Source organism: Triturus cristatus, chromosome 7 (assembly GCF_964204655.1).
Source record: "Triturus cristatus chromosome 7, aTriCri1.1, whole genome shotgun sequence".
In the NCBI taxonomy this organism is placed as follows: Eukaryota; Metazoa; Chordata; class Amphibia; order Caudata; family Salamandridae; genus Triturus; species Triturus cristatus.
The window spans coordinates 695,345,643-695,372,755 of NC_140590.1; the positions used below are offsets into that span (position 1 = coordinate 695,345,643).

Consider the following 27,113-nt stretch of genomic DNA (forward strand, 5'->3'; position numbering starts at 1 on the left):
CCTTTTAGCCGGAGACGCGGAAGCCGTAGAGAGAGACCGGGAGTTCCAAAGAGAACGAAGGACCCAAGATTGAGACCACAAGTCTACGGAGATTCATTCCCCAAAACGACGGTACTACGCATCGGGTGAGCTCTGAACGAAGTACGACGCCTACAACGCCAAAACGACGACACTTGGCTACCCTGAGGAGGGAGCCGGACCCTATCTGGTACCACCCGCATGCCAGCCGCGCTCCCGGAGAAGCGTGGCTACCCAAGTAATGGGTCCGTATTCAAGGGTGGTTTAGTAAAGGAAGCCCTGCAGCGAGAGAGCCGGTAGCCAGGGTTAAAGAGCTGAATAAGCATCCTGTATGGCATAGTTAAGCGCTCGCGACACCCATTTGGTGATGGTAAGGGTGTTCCTCCGTCACTCCTCTCCCTATTACAAACGTGTATAAGTCAAAGGGCACACACTAAGACCATGTTTTTTTTTGTTTGTTTATTTTTACTGCTCCTGATCACCTATGGCTGAGACAAAGACGAGGTCCTTCGCGGAATCCTTCCTCTGACTTCAAGACGGGAGGAGAACCCAGTCAATCTGTGCCCGAATACTCAAAAAAACTTTAAATAAATCCTTTGTTGTACCGCATCTCCTCTATGGTAGTTATTGCCCATTCTACACAGGCATACAGGCAGAGAAAGAGCAACACAAGCGTGGCAAAGGGGGGTGGGGGGGGAGTACATGAAGGAGACAGTTGGAAAAACATGCACCCTCATGGAGTGCTTTAACAAAAAGAAAAACGTAGCACCTGAAAAGAGAGCAAAGCATGGACATAAGCAGCGGCACCCCCCCTCGCCCCCCTATTAGGGCAGAGGAGCATCACCCCTCTGCTGCCAGTACCGCAAAAGTGAAAATTAAATGTTAATAAAATAAATTACCATTTTATTTTTATCTGCTCCCAGCCCGAGCAGTGATTGAGGACGGGGTTGCTGGTGCCTGGCAGCAGGGAAGTGATACTCACTCCACCAGTTTACACTGAGCATGTCTCTTTGGCCAGCTGTCTTGCGACAGGCAGCCTGACATGCACAGTGTAAATCTCTCCACCCACTTGCCTTAGATAGCTGGTTGGAGAGCAGGCACAGGTTCCCTGTGCCTGCTAGACCATCAAGGCAGCCTGCTCCAGCCAATCATGGTGCTGCTCTCATGCTGCTCATCTGCAGCATCAGGACTTACAGAGGGGAGCTGGCTGAGGCTCGAGGAGGATTCACACTGACTGCAATCAAGACGAACAAGGTAAAAAAATAATTTTGTTTTATTTTTACTTTTTTCGCCCACTGACAGGCACTGTGAGAAACTGGCACTGCCTTCAGCCTTAATTCCAGAGTTCTCAGTCATGGCCGATTAATAAATAAGGAAAATGCTACTTACCCAGTATGCATCTGTACTTGGCATATTGAGCTGTAGATTCATATGCGTTAGGCTCGGATGTTTGCACTTTTGTTTTTCTTCAAAGGAGTGTTTGTAGTCACAAGGTAGGTGACACCTCCTATCGGTGATTGTGCGCATGGGCATCGACTCCATTCCCGGATTGCTTTCGCCATAAAGGGTGATGATGGAGTTAGTAAGAATAGAAAGAGATGTCCATGTGTATTGTATCTAAGTAAGATAATACTGCAGCAGATAAAGGTACCTACGGAGGCGGGTGGGTGCATATGAATCTACAGCTCTACATGCCAAGAACAGATGCATACTGGGAAAGTAGCATTTTCCGTTCGAGGCATATGAGCTGTAGATCATATGTGTTAGCTTAGACTAAACAGCAGTTATTTTCCCAGTGGTGGCTGACCTGTATCTGTTGCATGTGTTTGAAAAAGTGTTCTTAAGACAGCCTGGCCCACACTAGCTTGTTGTTTTGCATACACATCTACACAGCAGTGTTTTGTGAGTGTGTGAGGTGTAGACCAAGTTGCAGCCTTACAGATGTCTTCTAAGAGTATATTCCCTAAGAATGCCATCGAAGCCCCTAGTTTGCGTGTGGAATGCGCTCTAGGGGGAATAGTTAATGTGCATTTGGCTTTAATGTAGCATATTTGGATGCATTTAACTATCCATCGTGCGAAATACCAGTTTTTGAAATGGGATTGCCTTTATGCAGTGGTGAAAAAACAACAAAGAGTTGTTTGGTTCACCTAAAAGATTTAGTTCTTTCAATGTAATAAAGTATTGCTCTTTTAACATCTAGTGTGTAAAAAGCACGTTCTGCCACTGAGTCTGGTTGAGGGAAAAACACTAGTAGTTCAACAGACTGAATGAGGTGAAAGGCAGAAACAACTTTAGGTAAAAAATTTGGATTAGTCCTAAGAACCATTTTGTTGTGATGAATTTGTAAAAATGGTTCTTGTATGGTTAGTGTCTGGAGCTCACCAACTCTTCTAAGAGATGTGATGGCTATAAGGAAGGCTACCTTCCAAGTGAGGAACTGTTGTTCACATTTGTGCAGAGGCTCAAGCAGTGGGCCCATAAGTCTTGTAAGGACAATATTAAGGTTCTAAACTGGAGAGAGAGGGTGGAACTCTAGGGGGAATGATTCTCTTGAGGCCTTCCATAAATGCTATGATAGCGGGCACTCTAACCAAAGACAAGTGTTGTCTATTTTGTAGATAAGCGGCTCTGCAGCGAGATGCAATCGTATAGATGTGTATGCTAAGTCACAGATTTGTAGGTGTAAGAGATAGCAAATGATGTTTTGAATGGAAGCATCTAATGGATTGATTTGATTGTTTGTACAGTAAATTACAAATCGTTTCCACTTTGCTGCATAGCATGCTCTTGTGGTAGGACGACTAGCTTCTTTAATGAAGTTCATGCAGTCTGGCGGGAGATTAAGGTAGCCAAACTCTATGATTTTAGGTGCCAGATCACAAGGTTGAGTCGAGTGAGATATGGATATCTTATCTCTGCATGGTTCTGAGTGAGAAACTTGGGTGAGAGGTGTAGTTTGTGATGCGGAACTACAGAGAGTTCCAACAGGGTTGTGAACCAAGGTTGTCGAGCCCATGTGGGAGCAACCAGGATCATTGTAAGGGAATGCTGTTGGAGCTTCCGAACCACTAATGAAATGAGCGGGAGAGGTGGAAAAGCATAAGCAAATGTTTCTGACCAGTTTATCCATAGCGCATTGCCTTTGGACAATGGGTGTGGATACCTGGACACAAGGTTTGGGCATTTTGTGTTCTGGTGTGTGGCGAACAGATCTATTTCTGGGTAGCCCCACATTTGAAAGAATAACTTGAGGATGTAACTCCCATTCGTGGATCTGTTGTCGTTGACGACTGAGCAGATCTGCAATGTGATTGTCTACTCCTGGTAGGTGTTCTGCAATGAGATTTATCTTTTGAAGAATGGCCCATCTCCATATGCTTTGAGCTAGACGCGAGAGCTGTGGGGAGTGTGTACCTTCCTGCTTTTGTATATAGTACATTACTGTCATGTTGTCCATACGGACAGCTTTGTGGACTAGATGGACTTGAAAGGCTTTTAATGCTAGAAAAATTGCCAGAAGTTCCAGGTGGTTTATGTGGAACTGTTTTTGTTGTGGAGTCCACAGGGCCTGAACGGTATGATTTTGCAGATGAGCTCCCCAGCCGGTGAGCGATGCGTCTGCTGTTAGCACTATCTGTCGAACTGGGTCGTGGAACGGCCACCCTTTGGAAAGGTTTTGTGTGTTCCACCACTGCAGAGCGCGATGGGTGCGGCTGTCAACCAACACCAGATCTGTCAATTGGCCTGGAGCCTGGTTCCACTGACGTGCCAAGCATTCCTTCAGAGGACGCATTTGGAGTCTTGCATGAGGGACGATTGGAATGCAAGAGGCCATCATTCCGATTAACTGCATGAACACTCGAGCTGGTAATGAGTGTTGAGGTTGAAATGGTGATATTAGAGCCTGTATGTTGTGTATTCTGACTGGGTTGGGGTATGCTAGAGCTTTTCAAGTTCCTATTGTAGCTCCTAGATTTACTTGTGTGTTGGACGGTTGGAGGTGGGATTTGGTGAGTTTTACCGTGAATCCCAAGCGGTGAAGCAACTTAATTGTTTTTTAGGTGTGTTGAACACAGCTTCGTTGTGATTTGGCTTTTATGAGCCAATTGTCCAGATAAGGAAACACGTGAATGTGAGCTGCAACTACTGATAGATACTTGGGGAAAACTCTGGGTGCTGTGGTTACCCCGAACGGGAGGACTTTTGAACTGGTAGTGTTGACCATCCACCACGAACAAGAGATATTTCCTGTGAGCGGGGTGAAAAGGAATGTGGAAGTAGGCGTCCTTTAAATCCAAAGTGGAAAGAAAGTCGCCTTGCTGAATCAATGGGAGCACCTGTTTGAGGGTGACCATGTGGAAATGATCTGACTGAATGTAGAGATTTAGCTGCCTGAGGTCCAATATTGGTCTGAGAGAGCTGTCCTTTTTTGGAATTAGAAAATAGAGAGAGTAAACCCCTGTGCCCTGATGAGTCAAGGGGACTGGGTGTATTGCATGTTTTTGTAACAGGGAGAGAAATTCTTGTTTTAGAAGGGTGAGATGTTCTGAGGATATCGCACAATGTTTGGGAGGAATATTTGGTGGAGTGGGGGTAAGTTCCAGGCAATAACCATATTGGATAATTTGACGTACCCACTTGTCTGTTGTGAAGGAATTCCAGACAGGTAGGAACTGTGAGAGACGTCCCCCGACAGGAGTGGAATGGTCGGGGGTAGTGGAGGGAAGTCACTGGTGGCAGGGGAAGTGCGGGTGGAGTTACCTCTGCCTCTTCCCCTATTGTTATTTCCTCCTAAAAAATATCCTCTGGAAGAGTAAGATTGATTGGGACTTTTGTAAGAGGAGGAGGTATTTTCTGACACAGTTGTTTTTGAGCCACCCCTGTAAAATGAACGACGAAAGGAGCTCCTATTAAAATGTAGTTGTAAGGCCCCCATGGACTTAGCAGTCTCGGTGTCTTTTTTTATTTTTTATTTTTTCTAATAAAGAATCAACTGTGAGACCAAAGAGATGTTCCTGATCGAACTACTGATTAAGTAATGATGATTGTACTTCTTGCTTGAATTCTGAGATTCGAAGCCAAGAGTATGGACGTAGCAAGATGCTGGTGTTAATGGGACGAGGTGCTGCAAAAGCCGCATAGAGGGTGCATTTTATAGAAGTGTTTGTGATGAGCTTATCCTCTTGAATGAGGTCGTGAGCTTTAGGTGAATACTGCATTAGTTGTTCTAGCTCGTCAAAGTGAGCTCTATCATATCGCGCTAACAGAGCTTGAGCATTGGCAATACGCCAATGATTCGCAGCTTGTGATGCAATTCTCTTGCCTGATGCGTCTATAAATTTTGACTCCTTGAGAGAACCAAGCAGATGCCTTGAAAACAAAAAGCACATCTTCTTGAACGATTCGGTGGTGGTCCCATCCTCTTAGGAGCACCCCAAGCACAGTTATGGGCAAAAATACAATTCCAACCAAAGGCCCCGCGAAGCATTATGGGATGAGACTAGCAGTGGGCAGTGAATATTATAGTGTCCAATATCAAAATAATTCTACAAAGAGCTGCAGTTCAACCAGTCGTTACTAGATGTCCCTCACAAGTCAAATGCAAAAGCATTGAAATTATTACATCAAGCTGCAGTTCCACTAGTCATTACTAGATGTCCCTCATGAGTCAAATGCAAAAGCTTCATGAAAGGGTTTCAATGCTTTTGCATTTGACTTTGCATTTTGCATTTGAAACCTATCTTAAGAACCAGCACTATGAACAGGATATTTACCCACCACACCACAATTCCTTCTACTATTCCTCACTGCTCCTCTACCCATATATCAATGAATGAATCAAACGGGAAACCTGGAAATGGAGCAGGCTGGACCGGTTAATACATGCTTGGAAAGTCAGGGATTACAAAGTCGCCTCTTGTAACTAAAGCAAGCCAAAAACATCACAACCTGGCTAGATCCAAAATCCAAAGATGATCGTGATCGCAGAATATACACAGATCTCAAGGTCTGACTCCAGCTGAAAGTAATTACATAATTTTACAAAACATTTTTGGGGCACCCATGAAATTAGTCATATAGAGGTGCAACAGAAAATTCTGCATAAATAGGGTTTTGGCACATTTGTCAAATAATGTACAATCAGGCACGGATTCCACTGTTTAGAGCAAGAAAAGAATGTTTATTAAGTTGAAAAGTTAGAAAAACTGTACCATGCGTAGCAAAAGGCAGACTCCAAGTTCTGAAACATTTCCCGTGCCCACCTTCCAAATGTAAATTGCTGTATTAAGACGTGACATAGATGGACAAGATAGTATAGCTCCTGATGGGTATAGGAAAAGTCCCTTGCCTTCAGCAAAAACACAAATCTATTAGTTTTAATATGTTTAATTCGGGGAAGCAATAAGTGACAAAAAGCTTTTTGGGTGTAAGAAACATGAAACCCATGTAAACACTCCATTTATTGAGCTGAGGTCATGGCAGTGCTAAATTTGAGCCGGTGCCGGTGGATGCAGTTGGGGCCCACCGGCACTAATTTTTTGGGACCGGTACTTACTTTTCCTCATCATACTTTGACTCAGAGCAAGAGAAAGCAAAACACAAAAGTAAGAGAGTAGAAAGAAGAGCAAAACAATGACACAGGGAGAAAGCAAGGATGAAAATCAATCTGCAAGTGTGAAATAAAGGGGCAGGGAGTGTCTGGTGATTGACGAAATAAGTATGAGCTGGAATCAAGACTACACAGCCTTGGTATTCTGCGCCACCAACATTCAGCAGTGACAGCTGCAGGCGACTGAGAAATCTTTGGGCACCAGCACTTGTTATTTTACAAATTATGCAGGGGCATGGGTATCTTTTTATACATTGTTTTATTGGTCTGGTCAAATGCTGAAGATGGGAAATGTTTCCTTAACATGCTCTTAAAAAGAACAGCTTTTCAACTGTGCACGTGAAATTCATGAAAAAATTCACTGCAATGATTTCAGATCTGGTCTTAGGGTTAGCTGTCCTCCATTTCAAAAGAGTTCTTAATTAGACACTCAAACAACATATTTTACTTACAAACATTTCTGCAGGGTGCTTTTTTCTCTCACCAGTAGGGCAGAGTCTCGCGAAGTTTCCAATCAGTAGCCTGCCCAAGCTTGTAGTGATTCCTACTTTTCACACGCCTATGCACACGGACTCCCTTCTCTTGTGAGTGATAGCTGGCAGTCTTAACTCGTGATCATTCCATATACCAGGGCATTTCTTGCTTAGATTGTGCTTGTGTGTACTTTGAATACATTGAATGCAGGTAACTAGTGAGCCTTTTGTATGCGGGTGTGAAGTCCAGATAGTCCTGCAAAGGGCACCACACTTGAATGTCACAGCTTTTGCAAGAATCGATTTCACTTTGTTAGGAAAAAATGTGCGACTTCTCACACCCATAGAAAGCCACAAACTCAACTCGTGAAGACCCTTATTATACCTGACTTGCATGTTCAGCATCCCAGTGGTGAAGCTTTTTATGCCTCTAGATGTTGGTGAATAGCATTTTGAATGCTGTGTGCCGAACGTGCATGTCTTCCTTCTATAAAGAATTCTGTTTTTAAGACATTTCATTCAGATTTGTATCAATTAGACACTCTGAAGTTACTGGAAAGAGACATGTGGTACTTAATAGAATATCTTAACAATTGAATGAATACCAAAGTATGCCAGAATAACACAGTTGTTAAATAACAACCTGAATGCATTACAAGAATTCACGTTTCACCCAAGATATGATGCATAATTATCATTTTCTAATACAAAAAAACCGAATTGCAGCATAATTCTTCCACCCATTTTTTAAATGCATAAGAATACAAACTGGAAAATGAGAGCCTTGTAATGCAAGTCATCAAGATCAAATTCTGACATCTGACTGTGTGTGTGAATTAAACACCCTAATCTCCCTCTCCATCTCCAGTTCATCTTTAACCGCATTGCTGCATTGTCTCACTTGTACAGCTATTCTCCGTTCACCACGTAAACTCCTCTTTGCTGTTTTTCTATTCCATTCCCTCAGCGCCCCTAACCATTTCTGATTTCAAGCCCTTATGCACCTCTCTGTTCAGTCTCTTCACTTATCTTATTCTCATCACTTTCTCACCCTTTCTTCCACTTCCTCAATCAATTCTTCCACTGCATCTTTCCCATACCTCAACTGCCGCTTTACACCTGTCCTCAATCTCTACCTTTCCTCCCTCTCCTGTTTCTCTTTCGAGCCCGCTTCGATTTCTGTACTTGAGGTTTCTTCTGACCATCGGTCTTCTCTCTTGACTAATTGCGCTCTCTGCCTACAGTCTTTACGTTAGTTATTTTGAGTAGTCACACTCAAGCTCTTCTCTCGTACTACGACTAGAAGTTCTACTTACATGCGACTGCTTGGGGGGATCTTACGCCCGTCGCGGAACCAGGTGACCTGAGGCTGGGGGAAGCTGGCGATGGCCGGTGCAGCGATGATGGCCGCCTCTCCATGAGAAACAGCCTGCTGCGTCTCACTGTCCTCGAAGCTGCCCATATCTGCGAAGGAAATTGACAGAGCCCTGTGAGTAAGGCAACATGCAATCAATCGATCAAGGCAACAATCAATCAAGCAATTTAGTAAGGCAACACGCAAAAGACAAACTCTCATTAAATCCCAGTTTATCTATCAACGAATACATCTTATAAACTGAAAGATTTGCTGGCAGTTCGGAATCTTTGAGCTGCTGATGTCACATGTCGGCCAGTGCCTGACATGACACAGAGTATTCCCTACTAGAGCAACCAACCTGTTAGAGGCGCTCTGGCCTGTCAAGAAATATTCCTAAATTGTATTAAGCTATTGGTGCATTGGGAGATTTGCAAACAGGACTATTGGGCTCAGGGGACTTTCTCAATAGGCTCCATCTCCTGTCCTCCAACACGCCAGATTCAAAGTCTCGTAAAATGACAATTTGGAGAGAAAAATCGCGTTAGTTCTTGTAGGGACAGTAACTCGGCTGATATTGGGATACATTGTGCTCGGCCTCATGGACGAGTTCTTTCAAGCACTTCCATATAATGTCCAGTAGCCCCATAAAAAGAGGGGGGGCAGTTTAACCATCAACTCAGGTATGTTTGCAAATCATGAATGTGGGTTAGATTGTGTAGCAAGTGTGACGTGTGTGACAACATGGTGTACACTGAAGAAGGTAGCCTCCTGCCTCGCATCAATTGTTGGAGCATACCTCACCCCTTCTGGTATAGGCCAGATTGCCATGACTCATATTGGGATCAGGGAGAGCCATGTGCATAACTTTATCCTGTAAGTGTCTCACACTCCTCATTGCTTTTCTGTTTTGGGGAAACCACAAAACCTTTCTACCCAGATAGCTAAACAGGGGCAGCTCCTCCTTTGGGGCGGAGGAGCGTCGCCCCACTTCAATTCCCCCCCTAATCCCTTTATTACCATTTTATTTTACTTCCCTGTCCTGAACAGAGCATCGGGACGGGCCGCTGCTGAGTGACAGCAGCATGTCACTCAGCAGGGTTGAGGGTGTGCTGGTTAAAATGCGCATGTCTTTTTGGCCGGCCGTTTTGAGAACAGCCAGCCACACATGCACACTTAAATCAGTTCTAACTTAGCTGTCTTAAGACAACTGGGTTAGAGCAAGCCAAACCTTTAAGAGCACTGGAAGCGCTGAGTGAGGCTGCTGCCTTCAATCAGGGCGCTGCCCTCATGCTGCATGACAAGCAACAATCAATATAGCCACAATAGGTACTATATAATAGCCTATGCCCAGCCGGACAAGGCAGCTTTAATAAGAAACAATGAATTAAACAAATGTAAGCAAAGTATTGGTGGGACACAAGCCTGTATCCTATGGCTTACATATCAAGAGAACATACATTTTTGAAAACACATACAGGCAATTGAAGCGATGTTTCTATGTCAGAGAATAACAGGTAGTGAAACATCTTAGTATAAAGCTAGTCACCTTCACGCCATTTTATACACATAAGTAGTCATAGTGTAAGGTGAACAACATAGTCGACGACGTTTCGATCCTTACTGGGGGGGTGTTAGGATCATCATCAGGACTGATTAGAATAATTGCCTATAAAAATGCCTCAAGCTGTCTGGGGTTACAGCAAGAATGGTACTTCGGCTTGGTTATTCAACCTAAGCGAGTTTAAAATCAAGGAATCGGTCTAGGGCCGCGATGGAAATTATCAGCGCGGTAGCGATAATCTCAATATGGTAAAGGAGACGCGTGCCGTGGAAACGGCGGGGCAGCGTGGTCGGTCAATGCCGGATAGCTTGAGGCATTTTTATAGGCAATTATTCTAATCAGTCCTGATGATGATCCTAACACCCCCCCAGTAAGGATCGAAACGTCGTCGACTATGTTGTTCACCTTACACTATGACTACTTATGTGTATAAAATGGCGTGAAGGTGACTAGCTTTATACTAAGATGTTTCACTACCTGTTATTCTCTGACATAGAAACATCGCTTCAATTGCCTGTATGTGTTTTCAAAAATTTATGTTCTCTTGATATGTAAGCCATAGGATACAGGCTTGTGTCCCACCAATACTTTGCTTACATTTGTTTAATTCATTGTTTCTTATTAAAGCTGCCTTGTCCGGCTGGGCATAGGCTATTATATAGTACCTATTGTGGCTATATTGATTGTTGCTTGATATACTCCTTTGCTTTCAGGGACCATTGTCTCTTGTAAAACGCAACTTCCCAAGGTCCCTGTCCAATTGCTTTGGGTGCCCTTGTGCCTTCTTTACTCATGCTGCATGACAGCAGCGCCCTTATTGGTCAAGGGAGTTACTGCTTTCAGTTCAGGTGGCGAGGAGAGGACAGGAGGATGTCCTGTTCAGATACGTTTTTTAATTTATTTTGGGCGCACATGCCTGGCCCCCCACGCCCCCACCATCCCTGTAGATGCCATTCGCCACTGTGCTAAACCGCGAGGGGGGTGCAAAATCTTCCAAGTAATAGCAGAATGGAAAGCATTTATAAGGAGAGGTTTTCTTCCTGTCTGGCTTTGTTGTGGAATTTACATCACTTGCTGCCCGTGCCAGCCCCTGAAACTCCGAAGCAGGCTGCAGTCTGGAAGATGCATTAACTTGTGTAGCTTATGATCAAATCTTTAAACCCTACAAACAACAAGATTGGCAGTGGGGTGCTGGCCACCTGCCATACACTGGAAATATAATTTGAATGCTGGCTTCAACTAGTTGAAGAGGTACACATCAACTAGACTGGCAGGAACATGTTGGCCCTTTTAAGCTTGGTTCTGTGTCCTGCCTGTCACCCCTCCAGGTTAAAACTGATCCTAAAACTCTGCCTGCGATTCTCCTCCCCTCTGCCACCAGCTACGAGAGGTGCCAACAGAGAGGGGACACCCTGACAGCCCAACAAGACTCGGGTGCCTAACAGAGTGCCTTGAAGCTCAGATATCCCTTACATGATGAGTTCCCATAAAATGAACAATCCCCATCAGACCTTACCTCGCAGTGCTGGACCTGTCGGCGGTCTCAGTCAGTTTGCATGCCGCAGGGAGTTGGGTGGCAGCATCGAGTCTGAGAGGGTTAGCCCCTCCTTGCATGGTGAAACTACCCTGGTCTCCTGTATAGCCGGATGGTCTAGCACAATGACGTGCTCTGTTCACCTGGGGCTCTCGGAGTGGCAGTCCAGCGGGCTGCGGGATCATGCATGCACACACTACTACTGTGGAGGTTCCTGCCTAGAAGATAGGCCATGCCTTCTTCAGATAAATACACTCAGCGGGATGAGCGTGAACCACCTATCCATCCAAATGGCCTGAGTCACTCCTCTCCTCTGATTGCTTTGTTGATTCATTAATTTATTTAGCAGTTTTTATATAGCACAAATTTGGCCCAAGGGCATCTGAGAGCTTTGCATGAGCACCAGATTACATTACACAAGGCTATTTTTTATTTTTGGCACAGGGAGATTAAGGAATGTTCAGAAAATCACAATGTTGAGATGACACCAGGACTGGAACCAGATTCCCCGGCTCCAAGGTTGGGGCCTCTTCCTCCCTACTGTGCCCGGTCATAAAGGCAGTCCCAGAGAAGTATCCAATGACTCTACAATTTTCTGGCATCCGATGAGGGAGGAGCTCTGCTTCTTCCCCTATTGTGGGCTCCCTGCTACTTTGTACTCAATTTCTATAGCCCTGCTCCGAACTCCAGCGCCTCCAAATTATCTGCATGTACTCCTCTGACTCATCTTGGCCTTTTATCCAGATTTAGACAGTTGATAACCAACTGTGCCGACAGCATCGCCCCATCAAGAGCAACAATCAGAGAACATCCACCACAGTGGCTGCCTGGCACACCCCAGAACTCAGAATAGCGAAACGTGACAGCAAACTGCTGGAGAGGAGCTGGCACGTCAGCAAAGACACCTCCGACAGGGCAGCCTTCAAGACCTCCCTCAATCTCTACCACTGCCTGCTGAGGGCAACAAAGAAGACAGCCCTAACCGCGCACATCGAAACCAGCACCAGCAATAACAAGAATCTTTTCAACATCATTAAGGGATTCTCCAGCCTGGCTGCCAGCGAAAACAACATCTGCACAGAGACTTTATTAGTCGCAGTCACGGATACCATCAGACTATCCCTGGATGCGGGCATCCCAGCGATGCTTGTGCTTCTGGATCTTACTGTGGACTTCGACACGGTCTCCCATGATATTCTAATTTGCAGGCTGCATGGCACAGGGGTCTATGACAAAGCGCTTCAATGGTTTATATACTTCTTAAAAGATTGAACTCACACCGTCTCCTTGAAGCCCTTCAAGTCTCGTACCATGCCTGTTGGAAACGGGGTTCACATTAAGTCCCACCTTATTCAACATCTATGTTGCCGCTCTGGCACAGATCATCAAGGCATGAGGTATAGAGACAATATCCTATGCCGATGGCATACAATTGTTCATCTCCTTTGGTCAGGATCTGGAAGTGGTGAAATCCTGCTTTTCCGACTGTATGAGGAAAACAGCTCTTTGAAGTCCAGCAACTACCTACAACTAAACGGAGATAAAACTAAGATACTCTTATTTGGTAAAGCTAAGCATCTGTAGAAGACGGATTGGTGGCCAGCCGAACTGGGGCCAACCCATCCCCTAAACATGTAGCACAAACTTGGTGTCAAGTTAGATTCTACTTTGTCTCAATGAAAGAGCAGGTCTCAAATATCTGTGGAACTTGCTTTGCCACTATGCGATTAGTGAAAAAAGTATTTCATGGCTTCCTCCAACTTCAGAAAACCCGTAGTTCAAGCTTTAATCATGAGTCGCCTTGACTATGGAAATGCCTTTCTTATAGCTGCCAATGAGACTTTGTTGTCTAAACTGCAGGTGGTGCAGAATACTGCAGCCAGATTAGTGTGAAATCTTCCATCGAGTTCGTTTTTTGCTGCGATTTTGAACTCTGCTTTGGCTACCTATCAGAAAAAGGCTCATCTTTAAGCTGTGCTGCCTCACCCATAACTCACCGAATGGCAACGCTTCATCCCGCATACAAAACAGGCTCAGATACTATCACCCAACCAGGCAGTTGAGATCTAAAGAGAAAACCTTACCACAGATTCTGTGGATCTGTACTTCTAGATTCGGTGGGAGGTCTTTCTCTTATCTTGCCCCTCTGCACTGGAACAAACTTCCTCTACAAATCCATTTATGTACAGAGCTTGGAAAGTTAAAAAAAACTTCTAAAAATATGGTTGTTTTAGTTAGTTTTTCCTTGCCTCGTATCAGTTAGAGCACTGAGATATACCTCCGGGTAGGATTTGCTGTGCTACACCAAGTGTTGCTAACATAACATACAGGCATTGTAGTTCTTCATTTCCTGTTTCAGGTTGGTGGGAGCAGAAGTTGGGTTGGCGGTGTTGATAGTGTCAGTCCAGCTGATCTCGGAAATCTTTCTCCAGCTGCGGTAGGGGGCGCTGACCATCTTGGGGGGGTTGGTGCGGGGGCTGGAGATGCTGAAGTGGATTATGAAGTGATCAGTCCATGTGAGTTATGTGACGTGGCAGTATTTGATGCAGTTGCTGGTGGTGCAGATGGGATCCAGCGTGTGTCCTGTGGTGTGCGCAGGGTCACGGACGATCTGTGTAAGTCCGAGCCTACTCATACTGTCTAGAATGTGTGCAGAGTTGTTGTCATCGGGGTCGTCGATGTGGAAGTTTTGGTAGCAGAGGAAGATTCCTATCATATTGACACACAAGGTTACAACTTTAAAAAGAGATGCAACTCTTTGAAACCAACATTCATAAGCCCTGATGAAGTTCAAAAGAGATGATTTGTACGAAACGCGTTGGCTGGATGTTATCTGTGCATATGTGGATTTAAAGTGTGTGTATGCGTGTGTGTCAGAGAGATGTAAAGGAGTTGATTATGGAGAAAAGGAAGTAAAAAAATTGAGGTCGCTAGAAAGGAGTATGATATTTAAAGTGATGAAGGAAAGGGAGCAGAGAAAAATGAGAGAAAGGGGATGGGGAAAGGTGAGCCAGTGAACTAATGATGAGGTAAATTTTGAGGTTAGGTAGTGAGAGAGAGTTAAGGGGTATAGGGAGGTGAGGTAGAGCGGGAGATGTGAGGTCAAGAGACAACTGAGATAGATAGGTGAGGCGTAGTGGTGACATTTAGAAAGAGATGAGAGAGGTCAGTGCTACCTTATATCTATAAGGTAGCATTGACATGGTAATAGAGGTGGGTGATGCAGATAGAAAGGTGTTGTATGAGAAGTAAAGTGGGTGGAAGAGAGATAAAGGGAGGTGAAATGGAAAAAGCCCAAAGAGCAAGATAGAAAGGGATGCGGTAGAGCGAGAGTTAAGGTACAGTGAGAGGTTCAAGAGTGATAGACGTAGATAATAGCACAGAGAGATAGAGAGAAAAGTAAGGTGATAAGAGAGAGGTGGAGATGAAGTAAAGTGAGATCTTTTGGATATGTTGCTAGAGAATTGGGGAAGACAAAGGTGGAGCAGAGAGAATTGAGATAGCGAGAGAGAGAGGATAAAGGTACAAAGAGAATTAGAGACAGAAAGAGAGGGATGTTAAGAGACAGGGTTAAGGAAGAAAAGCTGAGATGAAATACGGAGAGAGAAATGACACAGAAAGCCTGAAAGGTCACCAACTGCCTGAAAGTGTGCGAGTCGAAGCTGGGCAAACCAGGCATGCACAAATAAGAGCAGATTCATTTTTTAGTTCGATGTAGGCCAGCAACAAATGCTACCGTGCTGAGTTGCACAAGGGGGAGAAAGTAGTGCATAATGCCATGCTGCTGTTCACTACCCCTATGCTAGCGCACAACCTTGCAACATGGGACAGAGGTGTTTGTGTGTTGTTTGGCATAGTATTTGTACTGAAAACACAGTCTTCCAGTACAAACTTCTATGCTTGCTTACATATTCCACGCGTGTGCTGTACAGTGCAGTATACAAAACAAATCTCAGTGTCAGTGCCTGCTCCAAGGGTGCATTTCTTTTTAGACAAAGCCAGGTTTGACTATCTTTAGTAGATCAGGCTTAGCCTCAAAATAAAAAAAACTTTGGTGCTTGCGCTAATCCACTATGCAAAGTGGCGCAAAGCAGCGCACAGTGCTATGCAAAACAGCGCATAGAGCTAGCTGTGCTGATAAAATAGCACCTTTCCAGCGCAAAATACGTTTGGGCCAGAATGCAAGTAACCTTGCAAGAGTTTTCGCTGCTTTGCATCACTTTGCATGACCTAGGAAACGTGGCCCTAAGTTTCTGTTAGGCATGCTTGGAAGTGAAATGACAAAGAAGCTGCTTTTTATGAGCAACGTTATTGTGGTAGGTCTTTCGACTGTCCACTCACTTTACTAAGGGGCCCCTTGGAAGGTGGGGTCCGGGGCAATTGCCCACTTTGCCCTTCCCTTAAAATATCTCTGGTTAAAGGGCCCTTCCAACCTCTGTGCCTTCTATCCTCCATCTGATCTCTCATGAGCAGGGGCTCCCACCACTGTTGAACCAGGGCACTGGAAGAGTGCCCCTGAGTGACGCTGAAGCCTCACCCTGTACTGCCAGGTTACCTAGAGTTCTATTGCACGTATCAAGCGATCTCGAACCCATGGACTGGGATTGTGAGGTTCTTACTGTGAATCTTGGCCTTTCTGTTCTCAATTCCAAGTTTGTTGCTTGGACCTTCAACCAGTTCAGCCCCTCACTATCTTTAAAAATAAAACCCTCTGAACTCAGAACTATTGCCAATGTGTGCTATCACCACCATGGCCAGATGCATCTACCTGTAAAGTTTGGGGACTGCCCACTCCTATCAAGAAACATGCCAAGGTACTCTTATTTGCAGCACCTAAATGACCCGCGAACTACTGACCAATTCGAAAAATACATTTTGTAATGACTAGAAATTTGAGACAACTGCTGACCTTTACCACTTCATGTTACTATAATTTAAATGTTTTAAGGTGTCATTTTAAGAGAAGGCACACTAATATTCTTCCAGGACAGTTTGATATGGTGATTGGAGGCATACACTCATTATTCAAGAGCTGATTTTGGCATTTCAAGGCTCATGCACAGCGACAGGCGACACACACAATGGGATTGACATACATTAATAGTTGGACATGGAGCCATGCACACTGATGCCGGTACTGCAGCTTCAGTGTAGAACTTGCCTCCTCCCTACCAGTCTCCAAAGAAGTTTCTGAGAGGTCGTGCAAGCAGCTACTCAGCTTGTTGTGGGAGATTAGAAGAATGGTGGAGATGGTGTGCTGTGGGAATAATGACATTTGGTGTTGCGGGTGAGGCTTGGAGATTGGGTCCAAACTTGTCACATGGCACGTAGCAGTATATTACGTGTAAGCTGGGGTGAGAAAGAGTGGACAGACAGATTTGCAGACTGTATATGAAGTAGCATCATACAGCGAAAGGAAATACACAGAAAATGGGAAATGCATAACTCCAAACAGGGACATGGAGTACTTTTACATTGCGACTAGAAATACTCTCATACGGGCAATGCAAGTACACAGACAGAGAAACTACATTGACGCTTAGGCTACAATTACTCCTCCGGTGAGTGGGATCCTGGGTGGGATCCCATTTAGCCTGATCACAAGAGGCTCGGAGATCGTGCACCCAGATTTTCTGGGTGCATTAACCATGAATGCCATTTCGGGGTATCAGCTGTGACCACTGGCTTGCCCCTTTGACCTCTGGCGCTGCATTTGCAACCCCTGGACTCGGAGGTAGCAAAATCAGTGCCAGGAACCCAGGGGCAGCTCGTCCTTATGGACATCGGTTGGGGCGTCAATGTCCTTGTTTGTTGCCCTTTGTGGTATAACACTAATTGTGAATAATACAAAATGGAATTTGACCCTCCCTGGCAGCAGAGGTCAATAAAAAAATATTTTAAATGTATGTTGTGTGCATGCATGCAGATGACAGTGTGTTTTTGGGAGAGTATGTAAGTCATTCTGTGTATATTTGTGTAAGCATGTGTGGGTGAACGTAAAGGTCAAATTGTGAGTGATGTCACATGGCAGGAACACCAGGCACAGCTCAATTTTACTCGCAGGTAGAATTATTTGTGTATTAGCAATAGCTATAAGCACAAGTGCTGCTCGTCCCCCACCACCGCGCCAGTCCAGACTTGCTCTGTCCCCTGACTTCCTCCTACCTCCTGTCATACATAAACAAATGGGAGCCACGATACACATGGAATTTCTTCAATAATTTTACCAGAACGTATTGTTATTCCCCATTCTGTGTGGTACTGGCTGGGTGTTTCCAGATGGTACATGAATGTATGGGTCCGCAGCTTGCACCCCCTACTGTGCAACTCATAATTGGGACTTTAGGCAAATCCCGAGGAAATCGCATCATAAAATTGCACATTTTATGGCACAAAAATGGAAATTTTTCGGCATTATTGTGGCACTTTATTTTACTTGTAGTCATTCCTTTTCAGCCTTAAATCAATAGAAACTGGTTTAGCAGTTTATCCACTTTGACATAGGCATATTTAAAGTGTCACAGTGTTTGTTTGCTATATTCTCCTTTGTGGTAACATTCTGGATAATAGGTTAAACCAAGCACAATTGCAGAGGGTTGCTAGTCATCCTGTTTTTCGTGGCATTGTGCTGACTTGGGGCTGGCGGGTCCAAGCCCCTGAGCCATCTGCTGTAGGACCCCATGTTTTGATATTCTCTCTATGTGCAAAAGCCACACCCAGGGTTTTCCAGAAGCTGCCCTGCGATTACCCTAGATTACCCTTCCACTTCACCTGGCCTCTTACTTTCTAGACCCTTCCTTTATTTGACTTGTATGTGAAGGGTTTGGGACGCTGAGGACAGTTATATGATTGTATTGGTTTTTCAAATTTGCATCTTCACTGTATTCTAGATGTTTTATTTTTTGTATAGGAATTCTTGTGTAGCCCTCCAGGAGATATTTGGCAGGGGTCACACAAAATAAAATAAAATAAAATAAAACCACTGAAAAAAGGTGAAATTACAACAGGGTATTTAAGGTGCACCCAGGAGCTGCCCCAGGGACAGGATAGCTGGCATGGGACCACCATTGTGTGCTGTATGCAAGTACCCTGAAGAAAATAAAATACATTTAACACCCAGTTACTATGAACAACAGAAATGGACCCAAACAAACAACACATAAAGATGTTACTTAAAGGAACCAATTTACGAGGTGCTTAGCAGACTTTAGGGGGCTGTAGTTTTTTTTCTCACGAGTGGTACAGGAGAAATGGTTTTTGCTCCTGAGCTATCAAGTTAAGTTTGACTGAATAGCGTATCCATTAGGGTTGTACTGTTGTATATCGCAATTAGGCAGTACCCGAGGGGCTGGCCTGATAAGATAGTGTGTTGGGCAGTGTTTTGGTGGTTTGTGACCCTGTTTTATGGGCTGGCGGGCAGGCTTTTACTGATGAATTTACTGATATTTCCACAAGCATTGCTTGCTTGTAGCAAACACAAATGCATGCGTATGTTACAAAACACATATAGTGTTGCCTAAAGTTTAAAATGGCCCAACTTACCGATGTGGGACACATTTTTAGCTATCTGATGCAATAATAGGGTCCACTTTTATTTTGGTGCCCTGGCCTATCTTCTTTCCCAGTCCGACCCTGTTCTCCATATAATGTGATTGGAGTGTGCAGTACTCACCCTCATCTGTGGTTACTGGTTCAGTTTGGACTCATCTCCTTGCAAGCAGAGCTGTTTGCTCTGATGGGAAACGTGTGACAAGGAAAACATGAAGCACTCTCCGTGGACTTGCTGATGGTCAAAATACATGTTAGACCCCAAAAAGTTGAAAAGTGCCATGATGGAGGGGGGAGCCTAAATTACTCTCCTCCAGTGATAGACCGTCTGATTCCCAGACTAATTCTGGAGTCTGCCATTCAGTGTCCTTCCGATGATGTGGCAAATACAGAATGATTTCAACAGTCGGAGGTTTCAGGGTCATTCACTAAACCTATTTCTATTTAGGTCGATACATTTTCTGAAGTTCCTGAAATGTTTTAGCATATCTATCCAGGTAGGGTACTCTCCTGCAGGTACGACTCACCTTCTGCAGCAGAGAGGTCTTTTAACCCCTTGAGTGCCCATGACGAGGTAGTCTCGTCATGAACCCCGCCCGCTAATTCAACGCCCGGCACAGGGCGGGGCACACAAGGGGTTAATGGGAGTTTGTTACTGTGTGACTGCAGATAACCTAGATAATATAAAAGGAATATGCGAGTCACAGCAGAGGCTTGTTGCCAGCATTTTTATCCAAATTGTCAACTGTGATGATTTGGAGAGCAAACAAAGGTTGCTTCTCTGTTGTGTGCCTAGTTGAACTAATGCTTTTGCTACAGACTTTAAATTATAAACTAATATTGAAGCAGAAGGGTGCAATAGACAACAGCTCCATCTAAATGCAGATTTTTTAACTCTGTACCACTCTGTGGAGTCAGGGTTCTCAGGTGACGACACAACAGACATGCACCCAGAGTGGTTAAGAGACTGAGCAGTCAGGTGTCTCGGGAAGGTGGTCTATCACCTGTGTACTTTAGGGGCAGACTGTGGCAGGTTTATGCAAATAACTCTTAAATGAGCCCCCAAAAGGTACACAAGTAACCTAAAGGCTGCTCATCATTGGCACAACTCCAAGTCTTCATCTTAGTGTGCTACTAGTCCCTTGCAGCTCACATTTGTCAATTTGAGGCTGATGGCAGCTCTCTCTCTTTCTCTGTACCGTCATTCTGTCTCAATTTCGCTCCTCCTCACCTGCTGAAAAAGTTGACTTTAAGAAACAGGTCTTAGCCTCTTTTTCCTCTCCTTTCCTTTATTTGTTCCCCTGTGAAATGAATCCAAAAGAGGGGGAAAAAACACATTGCTGAAAATGTAATCTTTTTTGGACATTTTTCTCTTCCACAGTGCAGTCTCCGGACAGAGAAAGAAAGGAAGACTTTTTTTTCTCCAAAATCCATCAAAATAAATAGAAGAAGACAAAGTTGCCAGATTTGTTTTATTCACACTCAAACACGTTAGGGCCACTAGGGCTTGGGGGAAGCGACCGACAACGGGAGGCCTTCCTCCCCCGGGGATTTTTGGGCCGGTGGTGCAGCCCAGAGCCCAATTGGGCTTGTTTGGGCTACATTTGGGCTGGGGGGATATGTATGCGGCCATTTTGGGTCACCAGCCACCATTTCGGTGGGGTGACACGGCAGCCGGCCTGGGAGAAGATAGGGCGAGTAAATTTTGTCCTTTTTCTGCGCCCCCTGGTACGGTTCGGGTCTCCTGCTCACTTGGCGCTTGCAGAATAGATGATGACATGGCACTTCACTGCTTGGAGTGCTTTTGCATGCCAGTCTCCGCCGTGCGGTCCCTCAGGCGCGCAGCGATCACCTCTCTTGGTTGGCCGCGAGTGACTGTGGCCCGTGCCTCTGGGGGTAAGAAGTTTATTTCAGTCCGCTGCAAGGGGGAACCGGGCTCACGGTGCAGGCGCTGTCGCGGGGCCAAGGCGCGTGGTCCCACTGGCGAGCGACCCCCGCCCTCCCGCGGTGATCATCTCTTATTTGGCCGTGTGGGATCGCGGCCCGAGCCCCTGCTGGTAAGCCCTCATTCCCCCCCCTACCCTCCCGGGGGCATCCTTTCTTTGTTTGGGGTCGGGTGTGGGAGGGTCCAGCGGGGAGGGCGTTTGCTGGGTTTCTTATACCAGGGGGAGACGACGATACCGGCGGTATGTGCGCATGGCCTCTGCTTTAGTCAGAAGGCGGAACGGGCTTGGGGGCAAACGCTTGTGGCCCGGAGTACGTCGCGTGGGTTTGCCTTGCGATTAAAAGGGGCATCTGGTTCTGCTTCTACCCCGCCCCCCTTTTTTCTTACACATTGTGGGGCGGTGGGTGGGCTCAGCCGGGACCGGCGGAGTGGGGGGGGGGAATCCATGCTGTCCCTGGAAGCGGGCGGGGGAGGAACGCGCGGGCAAGAGGCGGGGAGGCGTTGGAGTGGGGGGCTGGGGTGAAGGAGGGTTGGGTGTGGGGGGATGGGTCGGGTTTTTTGGGGTGCCGGACGTGGGGTCGGGTGGACTCTCCTGGAGGGGGCCGACCATCCGTCGTTTTCGCGGACTTGGGGTGGGTAGCGGTGGGGCCCTGGGGGGGGTACCCGGAGGTGACAGGGACAGACAGGTGACTAACCCCGGCATGTCGGACTCCTCGTTCTTTTGCAGGGGCGGCAGGTGCAGTGCTCGGGCGAGTTACATGCAGCTCCACCCCACCGAGAGGATGGGCAGGCTCTGCCTTGTGCGGGCTGCCGGACCCCTGCGAGGGACCTGCTAGACGGAAAGCGTGGTAGGAGGGCGAACTGTCTCCGGTGTCACGGCCCAGTGGGTCAATGCGGCCTCTGAGGGCATGGGCACGGGGTCCAGGACAACACAGCAGGATACGATGGATAGGCATGCGGTATGCTGCAGGAGGGTTGGGATATAAGGCAGCTTTAGCTCAGCGGTTCCTTCTGACTTCACATGACTATCGTGTTCAATCCTTCGGGGTTCGCGTGCCTCGGGCACTCTCTGGCCTTTAAAAAAAAATTTTTTTTTAAAAAAAAGGACTGATCCACTATGGGAATGAGCTACAAGGAGCGGGCTGGAGTCCCTGGGGACGGCCCATTGCATTTGGATAACGGGCTGGAGTCCGTAGAGGACGGCCCATGGCTGTAGGATCCCGGGCTGGAGTCCGCGGAGGACGCCCCATTGCTGGGGGGGAGTTACGGGCTGGAGTCCACGGAGGACGGCCAATTGCTGTGGGGATCGCGGGCTGGAGTCCACGGAGGACGGCATATTCCTGGGGATCACAGGCTGGAGTCCATGGAGGACGGCCCTAGGCGGTTGGGTTTGTGTTGAGGGGAGGGGGGGTGTCACTAATGCTGTGTCTAGTTTTGCAGAAGGTCAGGACAGATGGCGTGCGGAGATGGTACAGTGGCGGTTCACAGGTGGCGGATGGAGTGCTACGCCCCCTTTTTTCTCACCACTGGTTAGGCGGCGGGCCCCAGTTGGGACGCCGACCTTGGCAACAGGTAAGGCACAAGCGCGCAGGGGGGCAGTGGCACGCCACCAGAGGGGGAGCAGGGGAGGACGTACGGCGCCGCTTGGTGGGTCGGTGGACAGAAATGCGTGGGGGGGGAAGGAAGACGGGGAGGTTCGCTTGAAAAAAGGTGCTTAGGGGAGGGATACAGGTGGGCCTGGAGTCGCCACAAACGGCGCGGCAGAGAAAGGGACCGACCAGGGGCCCATACTAGGGAATAAGGAGGGGACTGCGAAAGCCGCGCCGTCACAGGTCTGAACCTGCCTTGCATGGGGATGACGGACCCTTGGGGGGGCCGCGTAACGCTGGCAACCACAGACCACACTTGGACGAGCGAATATGTGGGTATGTGCCAGGGGGGACCTGTCGGCGAAGGGGGCCGCAAAGAGGAGTGGAAGCTTGCCAAGAGGCCGGGGGTGGCCATGGCATTGAGGATTGGCTGGCTGCCTTCATTGACCTCCGGCGGGGTATAGTGTGAAATATCTAGACAGGTCCGTTACCTGGTTGAAATCCATGGACGTGGTCAGAAGGGCCTCGGTGAAGGGCGGGGGATACAAGTGGTCCCACTATGATTGAGGAGTTCGAGGCGCGGGCAGCTTGGGTCCTGGAAGATGAGTGGGGGGGGAATCGGTACCCCGATCTTTACCTCTGAGTCCAAGCTGGCAAGCTCCCAGGGAACAAAAGGGGGAAGCCTTCTACACCAAGGAACCAGTAACTGCCGGGGAAGTGATGATGTCTTCACAGGAGCCATTTAAATTGTTATATTTTCGTAACATATGTATACATACGTTGAGGCAACTCATAGGATCCTTAGTCAGACACCAATGTGCTGAGCGACCTATACCAGCGATAATGGGTGGGGGGCGGGGGTTGAGAGAATGCTATGTACGGCCAATCGGTTGCCGCTGGTCTGTCGCCTCCTGTCAGAACCGCTTCACCCGCGTGGGGTGGGGGTACTCGGTGAATGGCAGAGGGACCGGGTGTGGGGGCATGCTGGGACTCCACTGACGGCGCGGGGGCCAGACGGTACGGCCAGTTTAAGCGTGGAGGATCGTAGTGTGCTGGCAGTCACCCTTGGTGCGCCGCTATGGAACCGGTGTTATCGGGCGGGGACAGCGGTCCAAACAGGTCCCACGGCATACTTCCGGAGGCTAGTCCGCACATACACCGGGGGGCCTTGGGGTCATTGGTGGGCGTCTTATCCACGGACCGTAGACGCCGGGCTCTTGCGGGAAGCTGGGAATTTGCTACGACACACGGGGACGTGGTGTGTGCAGATCGGAACCCAGAACCCCGGGTAGGGCGCATGGTGGGCCCGTTTGCGGGTCCCCCTTGGCTAACCGCTCATTTCCAAACTGGGGGTGGTGCCACTGATAGGCGCGGGCAAAGCAGGTTGCACCCACTCCTCCCCTGGCAAGAGGGGCATACAGTTGGAGGTTCCGTCTTTACAGACAAAAAAATACCGCTGGGAGGTTCCATATCCGGTGCACTATTGGAGGGTTTGCGCTTGTTTTCGGTGGGTTTGTCATGGCGTACTGGTACAGAGACGGTGACACAGTGCCTGGATGACTTTTCCTGGGGGGCCAGCCCGGTTCTGCGGACTGTCAGCAGCAAATGACAAGTCTTTAGAACTAACGGGTTACCTGGAGTGCCCTTGGCATCAGAGGGGACACGAGGTCCCAGTGCAGTGTTGTCAATTATTGGTGGTGGGCTAATACAGGCCCGTTTGTGGATAGACAAACAACTGCACATGCTGCTGCGGATCGAGGGGTCGCTTGCCACACAGGAGGTGATGGTTGGGGTGGTATATGGTAGTATGGTTTCTGCTAGGACGCCACAACTTTGGCTGTAGGGTGGGGGGCGGACTTTCCGTGGGAGGTTGGGGGTGACGCGGACAGGTGTGGCAATGATCATCCTTACGTGCTCTTGTCGGCCGGGCCTAGGAGGGGACTTGTGCATGTGGCGCACGTTTCTTGGGCTTGTCAATGGCATTCCCATGGCGCCGCCGGAGGAATTGGAAGGGGGACGGCATGATTTCCTCAACCGCGGCTGGGGCGAGAGGCTTTGGGTTTTACTGACACACGCAACCCTGGAAGAACGGGTAGAAGGGTTTTGCCTTTCTTGAACGCGTTACACTGGGACGGCCGTGACCGTATGGGATCGGAAATTGGCGACCGGGTAGGGGGGTGTTCTGGTGCGGAGTGGTTGGGACACCGTATCTGGTTTCAGGCCAGTCATGGGCCGGGAGTGGACACTTACAATGCGGACGCTTGGTCTCGCTCACCATGGCGGAGGTGCATAGGCTAGTCACGGAGGTGCTGGCGGCGGGAGAATTGGGCAGTTGCGTAACGACGGTTGGGCGCGTGAAAGGGGAGGCGGGCCCCAGGCTTTTCTCTGTCTTGCTGCTGGCCGACTTTACCGGTTTCTGCGGCGGATTATGCTGGGATGCAGAAGACTGGGTGCCTATTGTCACGTTAAGGTCTGGGATGTACTTCAGGGCATTGCAAGTTTCGCAAGTGCTGGGTGCGAGAGGGGGAGGTTGCCCTGAGGGACGGGGGGGGGGGGTGGGAGCGCGGCTCGATCGAGCCAAAACAGGCGCCTTGCCAGGTTGGGACTCATTCCTTTTCATATAGGGCTGACTACAGACGCCACGAAATCGGGGCACAACAGATGGTACTGGCAGTAACAGGGGTCAAGCAGGCCTTTTTTAAAACAGGTGTTTGTTGGGTAGAGTTCATGCGTTCAGGCGTTATGAATGGGGCTCCGTTATAACATACATTCGGCTACAGGGCAGGGGTACCATAGTGCTAATTTCTTGGTCTCATATATGTGTCTTTTCAGGTGCGGTGGCGCGGCCTGCTGTGGTGGAATTTGCCATATGAATCGTGGGACACTCTTTGGCATATGGGCAGAGCGTTATGAAATTCTCAAGGGAAACGTTTGAATTTGGGTGTGGTCTCACTGTTTGTTTCGTTGTTCCTGGCACGATACGGGGGGTATGAAGTAGCACAAGTTGTTTCATATGTTACGCAGAATGATTCCGGGTGATATTCGTCCCGATGTGTTGCTTATTCAGGTGGGGGGATAGGCCCTGGGTCAGTGTAAGGCTTGGCACTGTTAAAGGGAATGAAGAGGGTTCTCCTGGGGGTCAGGCGGCAAGGGTCAGATAGCTAGATTATTTGGACAGCATTCCTATCAAAAGGCACTGGAGGGGGGCAGAGCGGCCAGCAGTGCTAGCTAAGGCCTGGAGGTGGTTTAACGGGTCTGGATGACGGGGGGGGCACAGGTAGAGCGGGACATACGGAGCTTAGGTATGCTGCAGTTCATTCATGGAAGGGATGGGGGCACACTTGTCACGTTTCCGGGATGGAGTTCAACTGCAACCAAATCCAGGAGGTTGGATGGGGCATTAATAATTTTTTTTTTTTTAAAAGAGCTCCCTAGTTGGGGGAGGGGGGGGGGTCAGAAAAGTCTGGGGCCAGAATTTTCTGAGTGGCGTTCTCCTTAGTAATAGTTGGTAGATCTGTTTACAGTTTAAGTTTATTGGTTGAAAAATGTCACTCCGGGTACATGCAGGAAGGGGAACTAACATAGGAAGGTTACATAGATCGTTATTTTAGGAAATGATAAGTCGTTACACGTTTAATGAGTCAGCAGGGAAGATAGAGTTGGGGGTTTATAAATGGTTGCAAATGGGGAAACTTTAGGGGTGTGGGTGGGGGGTAAGGCAGGAAGAAAATATTTAGTGAGGTTTAGTTTTGTACGGCACAGGCCAAGGATATTTGTTGTAAGGTGCACCTGTCTTCAATAAAGCGGCCTTTTTCACACTTAACAAACTGGTTGTGGTCTGTGCTGCACCCCCTTTGGCCCAATAGGGCTTTGGGGGGGGCGGCCGACCAACGGGAGGCCTGCCTTCCCCGGGGATTTTTGGGCCGGTGGTGCAGCCCAGAGCCCAATTGGGCTTGTTTGGGCTACATTTGGGCTGGGGGGATATGTATGTGGCCATTTTGGGTCACCAGCCACCATTTCGGTGGGGTGACACGGCAGCCGGCCTGGGGGAAGGTAGGGCGAGCAAATTTTGTCCCGCCCGCCCTCCCCATTTGTTCAAATGGTTGGGGGAGTGGTTATAGTTTAAGGGGTGATAGCTTATAGGGGTTTTTACTTCTTTTGGTTCGGGGTTTTGTTGGGAACAGGTGCACCGGGTAGGAAAATATGTCATGTTTGGTTGTTGCTTGAAGCAGGTGCGGGGTTTTTTGTACCGGAGTTATAGTTTATGAGGGGGCGTTCTCCTTAGTAATAGTTGGTAGATCTGTTTACAGTTTAAGTTTATTGGTTGAAAAATGTCATTCCGGGTACACGCAGGAAGGGGAAGTAACATAGGAATGTTACATAGATCGTTGTTTTAGGAAATGATAAGACGTTACACGTTTAATGAATCAGCAGGGAAGACAGAGTTGGGGGTTTATAAATGGTTGCAAATGGGG

At 47.6% G+C, this 27,113-nt stretch overlaps 1 protein-coding gene across 8 annotated transcripts in view; it reads right to left on the bottom strand.

Annotated features, from left to right (window-relative positions):
* Positions 1-27,113, bottom strand: part of SDK2 (sidekick cell adhesion molecule 2) — a 1,027,095-nt gene that overhangs the window by 335,100 nt on the left and 664,882 nt on the right. For all 8 annotated transcript variants that reach the window (XM_085617351.1, XM_085617350.1, XM_085617348.1 and 5 more), the window contains one exon: positions 8,421-8,568. In XM_085617351.1, the coding sequence (XP_085473477.1) occupies positions 8,421-8,568 (148 nt within the window). The remainder of the gene's footprint in view (positions 1-8,420; positions 8,569-27,113) is intronic.